Source organism: Drosophila albomicans, chromosome 2L, assembly GCF_009650485.2.
Source record: "Drosophila albomicans strain 15112-1751.03 chromosome 2L, ASM965048v2, whole genome shotgun sequence".
Taxonomy (NCBI): Eukaryota; Metazoa; Arthropoda; class Insecta; order Diptera; family Drosophilidae; genus Drosophila; species Drosophila albomicans.
Window position 1 is genome coordinate 3,729,028 of NC_047628.2, and position 18,454 is coordinate 3,747,481.

Genomic DNA, 18,454 nt, shown 5'->3' on the forward strand with positions numbered 1-18,454 from the left:
AGTGGCAACCCGACTTTCTGTTGACATGAATAGAAAAACGTACCAAAAATATAAAACGAATATTAGATCTGAATAAGGACAACATGAACAGCTGTTACTAGGAGGAGAGAGGAAACGTCACCAGGTTGTTCCTCTTGTTGTTGATGATATCCCTTGTAACGGCTGTCGTAACCTTTTGTTTTTGCTTTGTTTCATTGATTCTGACTGCTTTAAAAACAACTTACATTATTTCAGTATTCAATAAAAACACGCATAAATTAGATGTATAACGAATAAAAAAATATACTCTACCAAAATGATTATTATAATGTGAAATGAAATGTTTTTTGGAGTTCGAGAACCGTTAGAAAAAAAATTTAATTATTTTAACTCAATTTATGTAAATGATTCACCTTTTAAAATGTAGTTCTCGTAGGGTATCTATTTAAATAAAAACTCTTGTCCTTGCACAAAACCAACCAGATTATTGATTATAACAAAATGTGACTCAATGACTCATAGAATTTTGGCCTTAGATCTATCTTCAGTTTATTTTATTTATTTATTTTTTATTTGATATGTAAATAAGCTGTGGAAAAAGTTCCACAAATTTAAAATGGATTTCTTGGGTCAGGTGGAACAGAGTCCTCTGTCTTCACTCTTGAATGTTGGCTGTCGACTAACGAGTGAGAAGTAACTGTCTGATGTCTGATTCTGGGCAACTGTTTTGTTGCACTTAAGTCAATAACATAAATGCTTAACCATTTGCCGCTATGTTGTCTGTTGCATATTTCAAGCATATATGTATGTATGTACATATATGTAAGTATAAATGGCAGAAAGTTGGAAAGAAATCTTTTGCCTTACTTTAACCTCATACACCCAGGGCATCTTGTAAAGTTGTAAAATATATCGCTTGGCTTGATTTTCGGGGAGAAAGTTTAACTCGAGTGTGATGAGTTCAGTTGCGGGTAGCGACATTTGCCTCAAGTGATTGTAAACTTTAGAATAGACTTTCAAAGCTTATAATACAGATCAACAAATGGTGCTTTGCAAAATTACTGCAAATGTAACTATAACGTGCTTTGTAGAATACAAATCAGTAGCAATAATCTAATGTAAAATATTCAATAAATTAATAAATGAGAATGTTATATTATGTACTTTTAATGAAATAATAAAAGCTAATATTTTTAAAAGAATGAAAACAACACATATTATCTTGATAGCAATGTATACAATATATTTAGTAATATTTAATAATATATTTAGTAAATTAACATTATTGGTTTATCGCTGGCTTTCAACGACTTTGAGCATGTCTATTAAAATGGAGCTCTTCTTACCAAACAGCAAGTTACCCAAGTAGAAAATTGGCTGCAGCAAATTGCCAACTGCTCATAATATTTTTGCAGAATTTTCTCATTTGTGGTAGGACAAGCGACATCAGTAGGAGAGGAGAGAGTAAACCAACATGGCAATAATTAAAACACAGCAACACCAACCACAACAGCAACAACAAATACTCCGAAAAGAGAACAACTATTTATCTAGCCAACGTCGTCGTCGCAGTTGCTGTTGCAGTCGCCATGTGCTGTCATAATAAAACACGCAGCAGAAACCGCCACCGACAAAAATTGCAAACAATTTAAGCAACTACAGAAAAACTATATAAAAAAAGATGCCACTAAATAAATAACTGAAAAATAAACGCGAAGGGTAAAAAATGTTAACCGCTTCAAAACATACAAAAAATGAAGAAAAAATCGAGAAGAGCAGAAAATATAGTTATGAAAAATCGCAGCACTTGTAATGAAAGAAGTTTTAAGCTCGGCACTGTGAGCTGAGAGCTGGGTGCCAGCCGAATAATAGAGCAGCGAAAAAATAATAAACTCATAAATAGTGTGACAAGCTGAAGAAGAAAACGAAATGAAAGGAGAGAACGACCAACAAAATGAAAGGACGAGGACAAATTACTGCAACAGCTGTGACAGCTTTTCGGCAGCGCGAGGAGGGCAGCGATGAAAGGAACAAACGCCGGATCAGAGGCAACTGATGAAAGATTTACGAAAGCTTCTCCAATAAGAGCAAAATACAAAATGCAATTCTAAGCTTGTGACTGCATGACTTCGAAATACTCTGCAACTTACAAATGAATAAAAATAATTAAATATAATGAAAATAGTTGATAGTCTGACATATTCATTGTATTACTCTCCAACAATACCCATTTTGCATGAAAACGAAACATACTAACAGGAAAAAACGAATTAGCCCGATAAATATACCTAAATATAAATAATAATATCTAGTTGATTCTGATATATATTTCGTAGATAATGCTGACATACCCATAGAAATACATTTCCTGATGGTACAAAACTATAGTACCTTTATAAACTGTTGGTATCGGGTATAAAAATTGTAAATGAACAGGGAATAGTCAAGGATAGACCGAGGAGGATATGAAAAATTAATATGGCTGCCGCTTAGGCGTGCTGCCAACTTATTTTCGGGTATATCGAGAGAAACTCTAATCAACGCCAACGCAACAAATTGTTGCATCAAAGTCGCTGACATTGTTTTAATTTGTGAAAATTCACTTCGTCTGCTCTTTTCTGGTATCAAATGTCAAACTTTCAGGAGTATCTAGGTTTTTGAGGGTTTAAAGCCTGTTTCTGTTTCTTTTTATTACGAATGTGCAGCTTCAGCTTCCGAGCATTTGACTCGCAAAACTTTCAGCTTGGAAATCTTTTTTGTTACATTTTCTCCTTTTTAGATGTTGCGGTTGAGATCCTTGGTGCAGTTTTTGACAATTGAAAAGTTTTGCCTTGGTACGTGTTGCTTTTGGACAAAAACTTTTTTAATGAATGTGCGAAAGAAGGCGTACACTGTGGAGAATATTTATTTGTAGACCTTTGTAAGTATGAACAAATAAAAACGTCAATTAATTTATCATAACCTAAAAGTAACAGGCAGATGGATCTATCTTCGAGCCCAGTGAGAAACAAAAATTGTATACCCGATACCCATAGGAGTAGAAGGGTATTATAACCTTGTTCCTACAATTTTTGTATCACACAGAAGGAGGCAACTCCGACCCCTATTCTTAATTGGCGCCAACAGTCGAGACGATATAAACAAATTTGTCTGTATGTCTATCCGTTCTATCGTCTATCCCACAGGAACATCTCGATTCGAGATAAGAAATAGAAATAAAATTTCTAATAGCAGTAGCACTTGTTATTTTTGCACGCAGATTAAGTTTGTATTTAACGCCCCGAAAATCGAAAAGAATTGAATAGCAAGCGTAGTTTTGACGATTTTTGGTACATAAAATAATAACTAGTAAGTGAATTCCTGATAACATGGTTGCCATCAGATACAAATTTAAAAAGTTAGAAATAATTTTAAATGCAAGCAAGGGCTGTAGGAGTGGAGTCATAGTTTTTTTGTTTGGCAATTTGGTATATTTTGAATTGAAATTGTCATTTTTATACCCGCTACCCATAGGGTAGAAGGGTATTATAACTTTGTGCCGACAGGAAATGTATGTAACAGTTAGAAGGAGGCATCTCCGACCCTATAAAGTATATATATTCTTGATCAGCGTCAACAGCGGAGACGATATAGCCATGTCCGTCTGTCCGTCTGTGTGTCTGTCCGTCTGTCCGTCCGTCCGTATGAAACACTGGATCTCAGAGACTATAAGAGATAGAGCTATCATTTTTTCTCGACAGCATTTGTTATGTTTGCACGCAGATCAAGTTTGTTTCAAATTTTTGCCACGCCCACTTCCGCTCCCGCAAATCAAAAAAATCGAATAACAAGCGTAATTTTAAAGCTAGAGTTACGAATTTTATATATATATATATATATATATATATATATATATATATATATATAATAATTACAATAATTACTGTAGTAGTTATGATTCCTGAAAATTTGGTTGCGATCAGATAAAAATTGTGGAAGTTATTAAAGAAATTCTTTTGTATGGGCAAAAACGCCTACTTACTAGGGGTCTGAGTTGCTTTGGCCGACAATCTGGTACATTGTGCCGTCTATGGTATATTTTGAATACGGTACTATATCGATATACCACATATACCATTTGGTATATTTATAGTATTTTTGCAGTATATTTGGTATATTTTGAGAATAATACCGCAAAATATATTGCTTTTATTCAAAATGGGTAGAGGGTATCTCACAGTCGAGTACACTCTACTGTAGCTTTCTTACTTGTTGTTTTATTGGCAAATGAGTAAAATCACTTGAGTTATTCCAATCGTTATAGTCACAACGTTTTATAATTAATATATATTTATGTTATATAAATCCACTAGACTCGACGAAAGTAAATAGGTGTCTTATAATTAAAAAATTATTAAAGTTAAATGTTTGTTACTAATTAATATCTTGAAAACCCAGCCCAGTTAAAGATTCAGCTTGCTAGTTATGAGCTGTGGGTTGATGAATCAGATAAATAGATATGTTAAAATAAAATTTAATTTGTTCGTCATATTTAAGTTGTATATTGGAAACTTGTACAAAATGTTAAATTTTCCCCAATTTGGCAATAAGATTTATAATTTGAACACTAAAAACTTTTAATTTTGTTTTTATTATTTTAAGATACATGGTATGATTTTAGAAGCCTAATCATGAGTCGAGTAAGTATAAAACATAGCGAAGTTCTCAGGTTAGACAAACTTACCAATATTATATGGCTGCACGGTCTGATACACAAATCACAAAAGTTAAACTGACAGATTCATTTCCTATATCGAAAATATAGCCACAACTTTAAACATTGATTTATACAATTTTCAAAACGGCGGAAATATAATAAAATAGAGGTTGCGTCTGCCTGAATTCGCATCTACAGTCTGTTTGCATGTTTGCAGTCTGTTAAGACTGCAAAAGGAACAAGGAGTGAACTCGTCGGCGGGGTCAGAGATACAGTCGATGGCGCCGGTAAAGTTCTTAAAACAGCGCCGCTTAAAATTATTGAGGAAACGTTGCCCAAAACTACAAATGTACGACTCGTGGCATGAACCGGAGGTAACATTTGTGAGCAGCCAATCGAGGTTGTGTGAAAACTTGGCGCAGTCTGGTGCAAAGTGCTTAAGTAGCAAATGACTGCCAAATGCGAAAAGGGAAAGAAAATGGAAAAAATCAACGTACATACGTATCCCGTTCAATGAGTTTTTAAGCTCACCCGCCGGCACAATTTCCCAGGCGGGAAAATTGTTATTAGCATCCTGCGTTAAATCAGAAACAATTGTGAAACGCAACAACTGGGAACAGTTGACCTGACAAGCACTTAACCAGACGTGATCCATAAATAAAAACTATCTCGGTAGCTGTGACAATATTACATTACTTCATATACAGAGTGTATCCCTGCAAAGGCATTCAAGTCGCTTCTGTCAATTGCTCTGAGTCATGTGGGAGACCCCTGTCCACAGCATTAGTTATTGGTCACTTATGGCAACGACAGCTGACTGAGAGTCTTGTCGACCCAAGGAAATGAGTACCTACGCATGGATGGGTATGTATTAAAGAAAAAAGTGTTGAATTAGATTCTTGTGGTGAGAATGTCTGACATTGAGTTGACCTTCGCGATATTTTTGAATATGTTTTAATTAAAATGGTTAACGATAGTGAAATTACTACATACTCAATCAAAATCTTAAATCTATGCGAAACATAATTTATAAATAAATGCGAGTCCCAATTATGATTTTATATTTACGTGAAATTTCTCCCCCAGTGAAGCCGTTTTCAATTTGCCCAACTTACTAGCGGTTTGTGCACACAACCCTCGACTAATTAATGTAAGCTCCCTGTGGTAACATCAAAAACTCACGCACACAACTGACCAAAAAATGTTCAAGTACGATATGTGTGATGCTATATAGGGTATGTACTTACTTTCATCGTACATACATTATTCGCAATGTTATCGCAAACACCACAGACCACCACATCTCTTACGAAAATAAAATAGAAACAGTGTTGGCCCCATGCACACAAATACTCACATACTATGCTTGAATATTTTCCTTTTTATTAATTGCTTCAAAATAACAGTTAAATTTGACCAGGCCACAGTTTATATACATATATAAACAAGTGCTCAACAATTTGTTGTCTCCGACACTAATGCCCACTGCTAGTTACCGAACGTCCTACAGACAAGGATATGTGCTTGCATATTACGTATCTTAGTATGTATGTATGTATAGTACTATGTATGTCTGCTTCGCATTAAACCAGCATGCAACACTAGTTGCCAGGCAAACACTGGCATTGTTAATAAAAAATAGTCATAAGAAAAATAAAAGTAGTGTATGCTCGGCTGAAAAACACTCGTTTCATATTTTCATATTAGCTCCGAGCTATGGCGTCATAAATATCTGAACACCACCAGTTTTAAAATGAAGGCAATAATTAAATAGTAGAAGGAGCTTGAAATTTGCACTAAAACTATGAAAATCCAAAGTTGTGGGCTATCGGAAGCTTAAAGACATTTGTTTTTTTTTCGCTGCCATTGCCTAACTAAAATAAACCACCAGACTTGCAATACTATATTGTTACTATATGTTGGAAATAGAAAACTAGAATATTGGTAACAATGGCCGACAGCAATGTCTGGAGTCTTAATGATTCCTGAAAATAATTACTAAAATGAATAGTCTGATAATCTGATAATTATATAAAGTGGCAACTGGATTTCATTATTCTTTATTCATTTTGTATTAATATATTTTGCATATTGTACTTGACAAGTATGAGTATTTCCATACTGGTGTTACGTTTTGCTCATACGACAAAGAATTAGAAAATAAAAATGGAAGCAAGTGTTGCTTTTGTGCATTTTTGATTAAAATCGGCCAAACTAAATGAAAGTTATATGCAAATAAAGCTTTTGGCTCTGCGAATTTGTATACACTTTTTGCAATAAACTTTTTGGCAATAATTCAAGGTATAGTAGTCACTATTTATTTAATTTTAAAATATTTTTATTCCCTCTACCCATAGGGTAGAAGTGTATTTTAACTTTGTACCTCCAGGAAGGAGTCAACTCCAATCCTATAAAGGATATATATTTTTGATCAGCGTCAATAGCCGAGACGATAAAGCAATGTCCGTCTTTTGGTATGAACACATACATTTCAAAGACTTTAAGCTAGAGAGATATAATTTTTTCGACAGCACTTGCTATGTTTCCATGCAGATCAAGTTTGTTTGAAATTCTTTCCACGCCCACTTTAAATACTACTTTTGCATGAGCAAAAACGCCTACTTACTACGGGTCTTAGTTGCTTTGGCTGACACTATAAAAGAATATTAATATTGCAAATATAGCCTTTGGTATATTTGTAGTATGTTTGCGGTATATTAATTCGGTATATTTTAAAATGAATAGCATACTGTTTCACTTTTATTTACAATGGGCAGCGTGTATCTTTTCGCGTTTAGTTTTGTACAAGTAAATACAATTAGGTAATAATTAAAACTACAAGCTGTACTAAATTTGGCCACGTCATTTGGCAAAGGTATCAGCTTCCAATTGTATTTTACAAATGCACTCATCTGGAAATAATTCTCTTTGTACCATGCGGCTTTCAATTTCCTGTTCGATTTTTGAAATTGATATTTTCAATATATGTTCAGCAATTGAAATGGAAATTATAACTGTTCGATTGGATACTAGTATGAGTTATCATTGTACGTGAATACATGCAGTAAACGAATTGCAAATTGGGGCGAATTGAATAATTTGCGGCTTCTCATTAATGCATAATAGACTGTATTATAATGCGTGTTAATGCAAGTAATGCTTACATTGTTTATGTAACGTGATAAATTTGCATAATAAACGCACTTCAAAAAGGGAATGGAAGCTATTTAATATGAATTAACTGAGTGGTGAGCTCTAGTAAGAGCAAACTGATTGATTAGTGGTTTCCGCTGTGAAATAATGTTGACATTTGGGTTTAAATTAAATCAGAATTTAGAAAATAAGATAACCGATCTATATTTTAGAATTCATTTTAATATTTGTGGTACTTTTGTTTTTAATTGTATGTAATTGCTGGGTTTTTTTATTTTTTATATTGAAGATTGCATTGAAATTTTGTATACCCTATAACCGTAGGGTAATATACATATGTATATACGTCAACATGAACACCTAGATCTCAGAAACTATGTATAAAACATTGCTATAATTTTTGTTTAGAGTTATTTTAATTACGCAGATCAAGTTTACAACTCCCACTTCCGCCCCGAAAATAAAACAAGTAAGAAAGTTAAAGTCGAGTGTGCTCGACTGTGAGATACCCGCTACCCATTTTTAATAAGGGTAAAATATTGCGGTATTATTTTCAAAATATACCGAAAATACTAAAAAAATACTAAAAATATACCAAATGGTATGTTTGGTATATCGATACAGCACACCATTCAAAATATACCATAGACGGCACAATGTACCAGATTGTCGGCCAAAGCAACTAAAAACCCTAGTAAGTAGGCGTTTTTGCCCATACAAAGGTATTTCTTTAATAACTTCCACAATTTTTATCTGATCGCAACCAAATTTTCAGGAATCATAACTACTATAGTAATTATAGTATATACCAAAATTCGCAGCTAGCTTTAAATTTACGCTTGTTATTCAATTTTTTTGATTTACGGGGGCGGAAGTGGGCGTGGCAAAAATTTGAAACAAACTTGATCTGCGTGCAAACATAACAAATGCTGTCGAAAAAAAATTATAGCTCTATCTCTTATAGTCTCTGAGATCTAGGTGTTCATACGGACGGACGGACAGACGGACAGTCACACAGACGGACAGACGGACAAGGCTAGATCGTCTCGGCTGTTGACGCTGATCAAGAATATATATACTTTATAGGGTCGGATATGCCTCCTTCTACCTGTTACATACATTTCCTGCCGGCACAAAGTTATAATACCCTTCTACCCTATGGGTAGCGGGTATAAAAAGGATAGCACGCGTAGTTGAAAAGCTGGATTATTATTTTTTAAACTGGAATGTTTGGAATGTAATAGTATATCGATATATTACCATAAATATAACGTTCAATATATTTATATATTTTTCAGTATACTTTAAGAATATTTCTGTTGTGTTTTACTTCTATTAAAAATGGGTAGCGGGTATCACACAGATGAGCAAAATTAACTGAAGCTTTCTTACCTGTTTTTCATTGAGTCGATAGTAAAATGAGTTCAGTGCTCGATATGCACTCTTTGGCAATTTAACGACTCATTTAATGGGTCCTATATCATCGTCCACACAAAAGCATTCATCAATTTCTCGGGGTCACCGCAATTTGAATTGCCATTCACACGCATTGCGCCATTTCATTTTAATTAAACTGTTTGCCTCATTTTAAGCACACTCCACTCAAAGAAAAACCAATAATTTGTCTTTGCCATATTTCAATAGCATAGCATCCATCCATCGCCGCTTCACCTCGTTTCACACAGTTTTGCCCAATCGATGCCAGAAATGAAACTGGCATCGATGCTAACATTACCAATGCAAATGCATTCGACGCCAAGCGAACTGTTGTCGAGAGACCAGTGCCTGGCTGTAATTGCTGTTCAACAATTTTATTTTAATTTTTCAAATAAAAATTTTGCACATTACTCTAAAGCGCCATTGTCACGCTCTTTAGACCTCCTTTCAATTTTAATAAAAGGAAAAAGGACAACGGACACAAAGTACTGGAAAAGCTTAAAAAAAAAACAAGGACAAAGACTCGCTCGTTTCAATTAATACTCGTAACAAGAAAGAAAGTAAACTGTACAAGTTAACAATTTAAGGAGACACTATTCTCATTTTATTTACATAAAAACATATACGTATATAGGAATGTGTTCTGGAATCAAATAACTCCTTTGATTTACTTGTAAGAATAATGTAAGAAAAATCAACTAGATACAACACCAGTTTGTAGTTCGGACAAAGTTGTTGTTATGACATATCAGTGTAAGAATTAAACTTATGTATGTCTGTGTTTGCTCAGTTGTGCAGTCAGTGCGCTAATTAAAATATAAACCATAAGGTGCGTAACCTTCTCTTATGTTAATTGACACCAAAGTAAGAGAACGATCACGTACAAACATATTTTTTTTATCATAAAATTTAAACGTGTAATTAAAGTCCCATGCGCTTCTGGCAAATTATCTCTCCGTTGCTATAAATATTTTGAGTGTAGGGCTATGCGGACATCAAATGCTTATTTAAAGTAAGGTTTGTGCCTATTATGTCTTGCTCGTTTTAAAAGATGACTTAATTTTTTAAGTTGCATGTAAATTATTTAATTATAAGTAATTTAAAATGTATGTAACAGGCAGAAGGAAGCATCTCCATCCTTATGAAGTATATATATTCTTGTTCAGGGTCAACAGCCGAGACGGTCTAGCCATGTCCGTCTGTCTGTCCGTAAAAAAAAACTGAATCTCAGAGACTATAAGAGATAAAGCTATAATTTTTTTGACAGTATTTGTTATATTATTTGCTATGTTTTTTCACGTTCATCTTCACCACAGATATCGACAAAAATCATACATACAATAATACTAGTAATTGTATTTAAGATTTCTGAACATTTTCAGATAACAATTGTAGAATTTGTATAAAAAATACTTTTGCATGCCAGTTTGGTCTTAGTTGTTTGGCTGACAATGAGGTATATTTTGACCTCTATTATATATTTTGTGTGTAGAACTATATTAATATATTGTGTGTATTTTTTTGTATTTTTATAGAACCTGATTTTATTAAATATGGCTAGCGGATATTTCATTTTTACTTGTTTTAATTCGATGTAGTCACAATTTAGTTAGTCTAGTCGAGCACGTATTATATTATTGTTACCGCAAATCAAGTCCAAACATCAAACATGTAATCATTGTTGCATGTAATTAGTTTTTGTGTATGGCATTACGTCAAAATACTACATTTTCCTGTATACTTGTTTGTGAATATATGTGAGTATATAATACAAAAATATTAAGTTTTATGCAACAACAATAAAACTAAGATTAAGGCAGAAAAACAGTGTTCGAATTATTCCATGTTATTGTATTCCTTTAGGGTTAATTAACTAATAAATTTTACTTATTCATTAAAAAGTATAGTTTACTCTTTTTAATACAAAGTTTGCGTCATATTAATATAATAATAATAATAATAATAATAATAATAATAATCATTAGCCATTAGCCGTGAAGCATCTTCAGATGTTTTCATTGTTACTGTGGCTGGTAATTAATAATCAATTTTCAATTTGGTTTCTGTTTCTGTTGGTAAAGTCGTCTACGCCTGATTGGCGGTTGCATATACAGGACCCTTCGCGTACATCCTCTCTCACACAGCTATCCTAACAATTGATTTGTTGCTCTATTTGATGTCATCAGCGTTGCACCATCAATGTCTGAACGAAATGCCGCACAATTTGTTTGTTCGTCGCTCTTGGACCACAAATTTTGTGAAATTAACATGTGATATTCGTCGCTTAGCCCTCCCATTCTATTGGCAGTCTGGCTTGACAGATGGCTGGCTTACTTGATTACGAGAATCCGAAAATAGTGCTATATCATTGTTTTAATGATTATCAATTCAATAGAAGTATGTAAACAGTGCTACGGAATATCAAGGCTTCACTTATAACTTTGTGACGGCAGGAAATGTATTTAACAGTCAGAAGGAGGCATCAGTATATATATTCTTTGATCAGCCGAGACGTTATAGAATTGAAATATGGAAATGTTGCCCGTCAGAATGTGATTCTATCACAAACAACTACTAGTATAATGCTTTATAGTCCATTAGGTATACATGCTAAATTGCAGCGCCATATTACCCTTAATTAGGGAATGTCAAAGGGTACGAACACAAAGTCTTAAGATCGAGCGACATATTTTATTTTAGAGATGATTATACATTGTTTGGAAAATCAAACTGAGATAGGTAGAAATGTTAATAAGAGAATCTTAAAAAATTAAATAATCAAAGTGTTTATATAATATATAACTCGCCGTATCTACCATATGTAATGTGTTTGGAAATTAAGCCATGGAATGGACCTGTCTTTTACTGACTCATTGACCACTCGCTTAAACTGAAATCTACCCTTTGCATTCTGGACTCTGCACTTTGTACTCGGTACTCTTCGTTTCTCATCTCTTATCTATCAGCTTTGTCAGTTTTTCATTTCGCATGGCTGTTGAACTTCCTTTTTTATTTAGCCTCCTTTGAATGGAGTCTATCATTGAAGCGCACGGTTGCCATGGCCCGCACTTTTCAGGAGAAGACGCTAAGTGGCATGCTATCTCTGGGCATTTCTACCCGCTGAGTATGGTAGACATGTGGTTTGCATTTAAAGTTTAAGTGGCGCAAAATCAGTGCTTCTACAAACATTGCGCAATGACAGCTGCTGCAGCTGCATCGGCGATGCTGCTGAGAAGGACTCCATTTGCAACATCAATCGCAACCCCTTCCTGTTGTCAGTATTTGTTGCAATGCGCTGTCCCCATTACGTTGAAGGTAGTTGGAGTGTGAGTGTTTGTGCGGGCTTAATAAACCGTATACAAGCCGCCGGATGTTGGTTGATGCCTGGGTACAGGAGGCGTCGTCGTAAATGCCAACGGTTGAGTTTAATTAGCTTTAATGGCTTAATGCAGGCAATTCCAGCTGGCCGGAGATAGAAGTTGGCCCACTTAACTCTTCAGTCAGCGTAGCTTTAAGCAGAAAACAATGACTTCACTTACTTAACAGTTTAGACATATGTACATTTCTCTTTCGATCTAAAAAATATCCATTCTATTTTAAAACTGACAACAAACTACTATCATCGAATTTAATTAAACATTTCAAAAAGCCACTGACCCATACTAAAATTGGGTAGATCACTAGGCCAAGCACCTTTTTGTCCTGGTCATGTACATGTTACTCCCAGTATCGCCATAGTTATTCCTCCAGATGCCAGGTGGAACGTATGCTAAGCATGCAAGTCGGCATTCATACCGAATAATATTTACGTATTATTGTAAACGCGTGCACATAGCAAATGTTTGCTTTAAATAATGTTTATATTTACATTTATTTTTAAAACTTATTTGTTCAATTGCGGCATGTAAAATCATATATAAGACTCTAAAACCTCACAACAGAGAACTCAGTTTCAGTTAACTCCTCTGGCTGTCAAGGGATAAGTGAATTGTTGGGATGAAATTGGCGACCGTCTTCCTTATTGGTACTATTAAAAGATTTTAATTTTATAGAATCGTCTCGTAAAACTATTGTTCTGTTCCACTTTTAGGGAGCTATTTCCTTTTATGCTCTGCCAATTTATGTCAAGGCGCTCCAAAACATCGCGGCTCAATAGGGTGGGGATCATGGCCTCCTAGACCACCGAGCACGCAACCTATCCAACCGTGCCAACCGACGCAGCCAACCCGACCTCCATGCACTTGCTCACCCACTAAACCACAATGTACCAAACCACCAAAAAAACCGACTTGTCCAACTCGTCCACCAACAAAGCCGACATGTCGTCCAACCAAACCTCCGTGTCCTCCAACGAAAGCAACATGTCCACCGACAAAGCCCACATGTCGTCCAACGAAACCCACACGTCCACCAACAAAGCCCACATGTCGTCCAACTAAACCTCCGTGTCCTCCAACGAAATCAACATGTCCACCAACAAAGCCCACATGTCGTCCAACGAAACCCACACGTCCACCAACGAAACCAACATGTCCACCAACAAAACCGACACATCGTCCAACTAAACCTACATGTCCTCCAACAAAGCCCACATGTCGTCCAACAAAGCCCACACGTCCACCAACGAAACCAACTTGTCCACCAACAAAGCCCACATGTCCACCGACGAAACCAACTTGCCCACCAACGAAACCAACTTGTCCACCAACAAAGCCCACATGTCCACCGACGAAACCAACTTGCCCACCAACGAAACCAACTTGTCCACCAACTAAACCAACTTGTCCACCAACAAAGCCCACATGTCCACCAACGAAACCAACTTGCCCACCAACAAAACCAACTTGTCCACCAACTAAACCAACTTGTCCACCAACAAAGCCCACATGTCCACCAACGAAACCAACTTGCCCACCAACGAAACCAACTTGTCCACCAACAAAGCCCACATGTCCACCGACGAAACCAACTTGTCCACCAACGAAACCAACTTGTCCACCAACTAAACCAACTTGTCCACCAACAAAGCCCACATGTCCACCAACGAAACCAACTTGCCCACCAACGAAACCAACTTGTCCACCAACAAAACCGACATGTCCACCAACAAAGCCCACATGTCCGCCAACTAAACCAACTTGTCCACCAACAAAACCGACATGTCCACCGACGAAACCAACTTGCCCACCAACGAAACCAACTTGTCCACCAACAAAGCCCACATGTCCACCGACGAAACCAACTTGCCCACCAACGAAACCAACTTGTCCACCAACTAAACCAACTTGTCCACCAACAAAGCCCACATGTCAACCAACGAAACCAACTTGCCCACCAACGAAACCAACTTGTCCACCAACTAAACCAACTTGTCCACCAACAAAGCCCACATGTCCGCCAACTAAACCAACTTGTCCACCAACAAAACCGACATGTCCACCAACGAAACCAACTTGCCCACCAACGAAACCAACTTGTCCACCAACAAAACCGACATGTCCACCAACAAAGCCCACATGTCCACCAACGAAACCAACTTGTCCACCAACTAAACCAACTTGTCCACCAACAAAGCCCACATGTCCACCAACGAAACCAACTTGTCCACCAACTAAACCAACTTGTCCACCAACAAAGCCCACATGTCCGCCAACTAAACCAACTTGTCCACCAACAAAACCGACATGTCCACCAACGAAACCAACTTGCCCACCAACGAAACCAACTTGTCCACCAACAAAACCGACATGTCCACCAACAAAGCCCACATGTCCACCAACGAAACCAACTTGTCCACCAACTAAACCAACTTGTCCACCAACAAAGCCCACATGTCCACCAACGAAACCAACTTGTCCACCAACTAAACCAACTTGTCCACCAACTAAACCAACTTGTCCACCAACAAAGCCCACATGTCAACCAACGAAACCAACTTGCCCACCAACGAAACCAACTTGTCCACCAACTAAACCAACTTGTCCACCAACTAAACCAACTTGTCCACCAACAAAGCCCACATGTCCACCAACGAAACCAACTTGTCCACCAACTAAACCAACTTGTCCACCAACAAAGCCCACATGTCCACCAACGAAACCAACTTGTCCACCAACGAAACCAACTTGTCCACCAACTAAACCAACTTGTCCACCCAAAGCCCACATGTCCACCAACGAAACCAACTTGCCCACCAACGAAACCAACTTGTCCACCAACTAAACCAACTTGTCCACCAACAAAGCCCACATGTCCGCCAACTAAACCAACTTGTCCACCAACAAAACCGACATGTCCACCAACGAAACCAAACAACAACAACTTGTCCACCAACAAAACCGACATGTCCACCAACAAAGCCCACATGTCCACCAACGAAACCAACTTGTCCACCAACTAAACCAACTTGTCCACCAACAAAGCCCACATGTCCACCAACGAAACCAACTTGTCCACCAACTAAACCAACTTGTCCACCAACAAAGCCCACATGTCCGCCAACTAAACCAACTTGTCCACCAACAAAACCGACATGTCCACCAACGAAACCAACTTGCCCACCAACAAAACCAACATGTCCTCCTACTAAACCAACTTGTCCACCAACGAAACCAACTTGTCCACCAACAAAACCGACATGTCCACCAACAAAGCCCACATGTCCGCCAACTAAACCAACTTGTCCACCAACCAACAAAGCCCACATGTCCGCCAACCAAGACCCACATGTCCTCCTACTAAACCCACATGTCCACCAACGAAACCAACATGTCCTCCTACTAAACCAACTTGTCCACCAACGAAACCAACTTGTCCACCAACAAAACCGACATGTCCACCAACAAAGCCCACATGTCCGCCAACTAAACCAACTTGTCCACCAACAAGACCCACATGTCCACCAACGAAACCAACATGTCCTCCTACTAAACCAACTTGTCCACCAACAAAACCGACATGTCCACCAACAAAGCCCACATGTCCGCCAACTAAACCAACTTGTCCACCAACAAGACCCACATGTCCTCCTACTAAACCCACATGTCCACCAACGAAACCAACATGTCCCTAAACCAACTTGTCCACCAACAAAACCGACATGTCACCAACAAAGCCCACATGTCCGCCAACTAAACCAACTTGTCCACCAACAAGACCCACATGTCCTCCTACTAAACCCACATGTCCACCAACGAAACCAACATGTCCTCCTACTAAACCAACTTGTCCACCAACGAAACCAACTTGTCCACCAACAAAACCGACATGTCCACCAACAAAGCCCACATGTCCGCCAACTAAACCAACTTGTCCACCAACAAGACCCACATGTCCTCCTACTAAACCCACATGTCCACCAACGAAACCAACACGTCCTCCTACTAAACCAACTTGTCCACCAACAAAACCCACACGTCCACCAACGAAACCCACACGTCTTCCAACGAAACCCACACGTCCACCGACAAAACCAACTTGTGCACCAACAAAACCAACATGTCCTCCAACGAAACCTTGTGGACCTGGCGGAAAACCATGCTATGGATGCCCCTCACAGGGACCACTTTGCAAGGATCTGTTAACCAGATTGGAATCATTGAGACGTACAATCCAAAAATGTGTCTGTGGTGAAAGCTATTGGCTTTTGTAGATACATATGCCAATCGTAAGGTTAAAGAGAATATAATGTTCTTAAATATCTTATTAGTTTTGCGCAACATGTTAAAAAGCTACAAAGTTTATAAAAAAAAGTTTAAGACATTTCTTAATTAAATACTTCGTTTATACTTCTAATCGAAATTTGCTCATTATATCCGCTACCCATAGGGTAGAAGGGTATTATAACTTTGTGCCGGCAGGAAATGTATGTAACAGGTAGAACGAGGCATCTCCGACCCTATAAAGTATATATATTCTTGATCAGCGTCAACAGCCGAGACGATCTAGCCATATCCGTCTGTGTGTCTGTGTGTCTGTCCGTCTGTCCGTATGAACACCTAGATCTCAGAGACTATAAGAGATAGAGCTATAATTTTTATTCGACAGCATTTATTATTTTTGCCACGCCCACTTCCGCCCCCGCAAATCAAAAAAATCGAATAACAAGCGTAATTTTTAAACTAGAGTTTCGAATTTTGGTATATACAACAATAACTGTAGTAGTTATGATTTCTGAAAATTTGGTTGCGATCAGAGAAAAATTTTGGAAGTTATTAAAGAAATACTTTTGTATGGGTCTTAGTTGCTTTGGATGACAATCTGGTATATTGCGCCGTCTATGGTATATTTTGAATGCGGTACTACTCCGATATACCACATATACCAGTTGGTATTTTTAGTATATTTGGTATATCTTGAGAATAATACCGCAAAATATATTGCTTTTATTTAAAATGGGTAGCGGGTATCTCACAGTCGAGTACACTCGACTGTAGCTTTCTTACTTGTTTTAAAGCTCAAATGGTTAATCAAAATTATTTTCAGTGATCATTTCCATATTACAACAAGGTCATTGAGGTTTCGAAGTGTCACTAGAAGTGACAAAGACTATAAGAGATAGAGCTATAATTTTTTTTCGACAGCATTTGTTATGTTTGCACTTAAATCAAGTTTGCTTCAAATTTTTGCAACGCCTACTCCCGCCCCCGAAAATCAATAAAAATCGAATAAATAAGCTATACTCGCGAATTACAATATCTATAGTAATTATGATTCCTGAAAATTTGAGTGCGATCAGATAAAAATTGTCGAAGGTTTTAAAGAAATACTATTTTGTATGGGCAATAATAATATGGGCACTTACTAGGGGTCTTATATGCTTTGGCTGACAATCTAGTATATTTTGCGCTATATAGTATTTTTTAATGTAGTACCACCTCAATATACCAAATATACAATTTGACATGTTTTTACTATTTTTTAATATTTTGTGATATATTGTTTTAGTAAATTTTGAGAATATTCAGGCAATATTTGATTTTTCTCAAAATGGGTAACGGGTATCTCACAGTCGAGCACACTCGACTGTAGCTTTCTTACTTGTTTTGTTTGGAATACGAATATTTTCATGATAAAACTGCTGCTAAACTGTTAACGCATAATTAAATTAAGAATTAATATATGGGTAATTCCATGGCGGAATTTGTCCCGTGCGAGACTCTTTACATTCAAAATAACATAAACTGAAAC

At 37.0% G+C, this 18,454-nt stretch overlaps 1 protein-coding gene and 1 long non-coding RNA gene across 2 annotated transcripts; one reads left to right on the plus strand and one right to left on the minus strand.

The window, feature by feature from the left end:
• Positions 1-13,212: 13,212 nt before the first annotated feature.
• LOC117563531 (zonadhesin-like) lies at positions 13,213-15,487 on the plus strand. The gene is made up of 2 exons (XM_034241911.2): positions 13,213-13,289; positions 13,356-15,487. Exons 1-2 carry the CDS (start codon positions 13,262-13,264, stop codon positions 15,485-15,487), a joined length of 2,160 nt encoding a protein of 719 aa, XP_034097802.2. The 5' UTR covers positions 13,213-13,261.
• Positions 15,488-15,581: 94 nt separating this feature from the next.
• LOC127565237 (uncharacterized) lies at positions 15,582-16,592 on the minus strand. Its single transcript, XR_007954616.1, has 3 exons — positions 16,498-16,592; positions 15,982-16,041; positions 15,582-15,724 (listed from the first exon to the last, which is right to left on the minus strand). It is a non-coding gene; the product is annotated as an uncharacterized LOC127565237 (long non-coding RNA).
• Between the last annotated feature and the right edge of the window lie 1,862 nt (positions 16,593-18,454).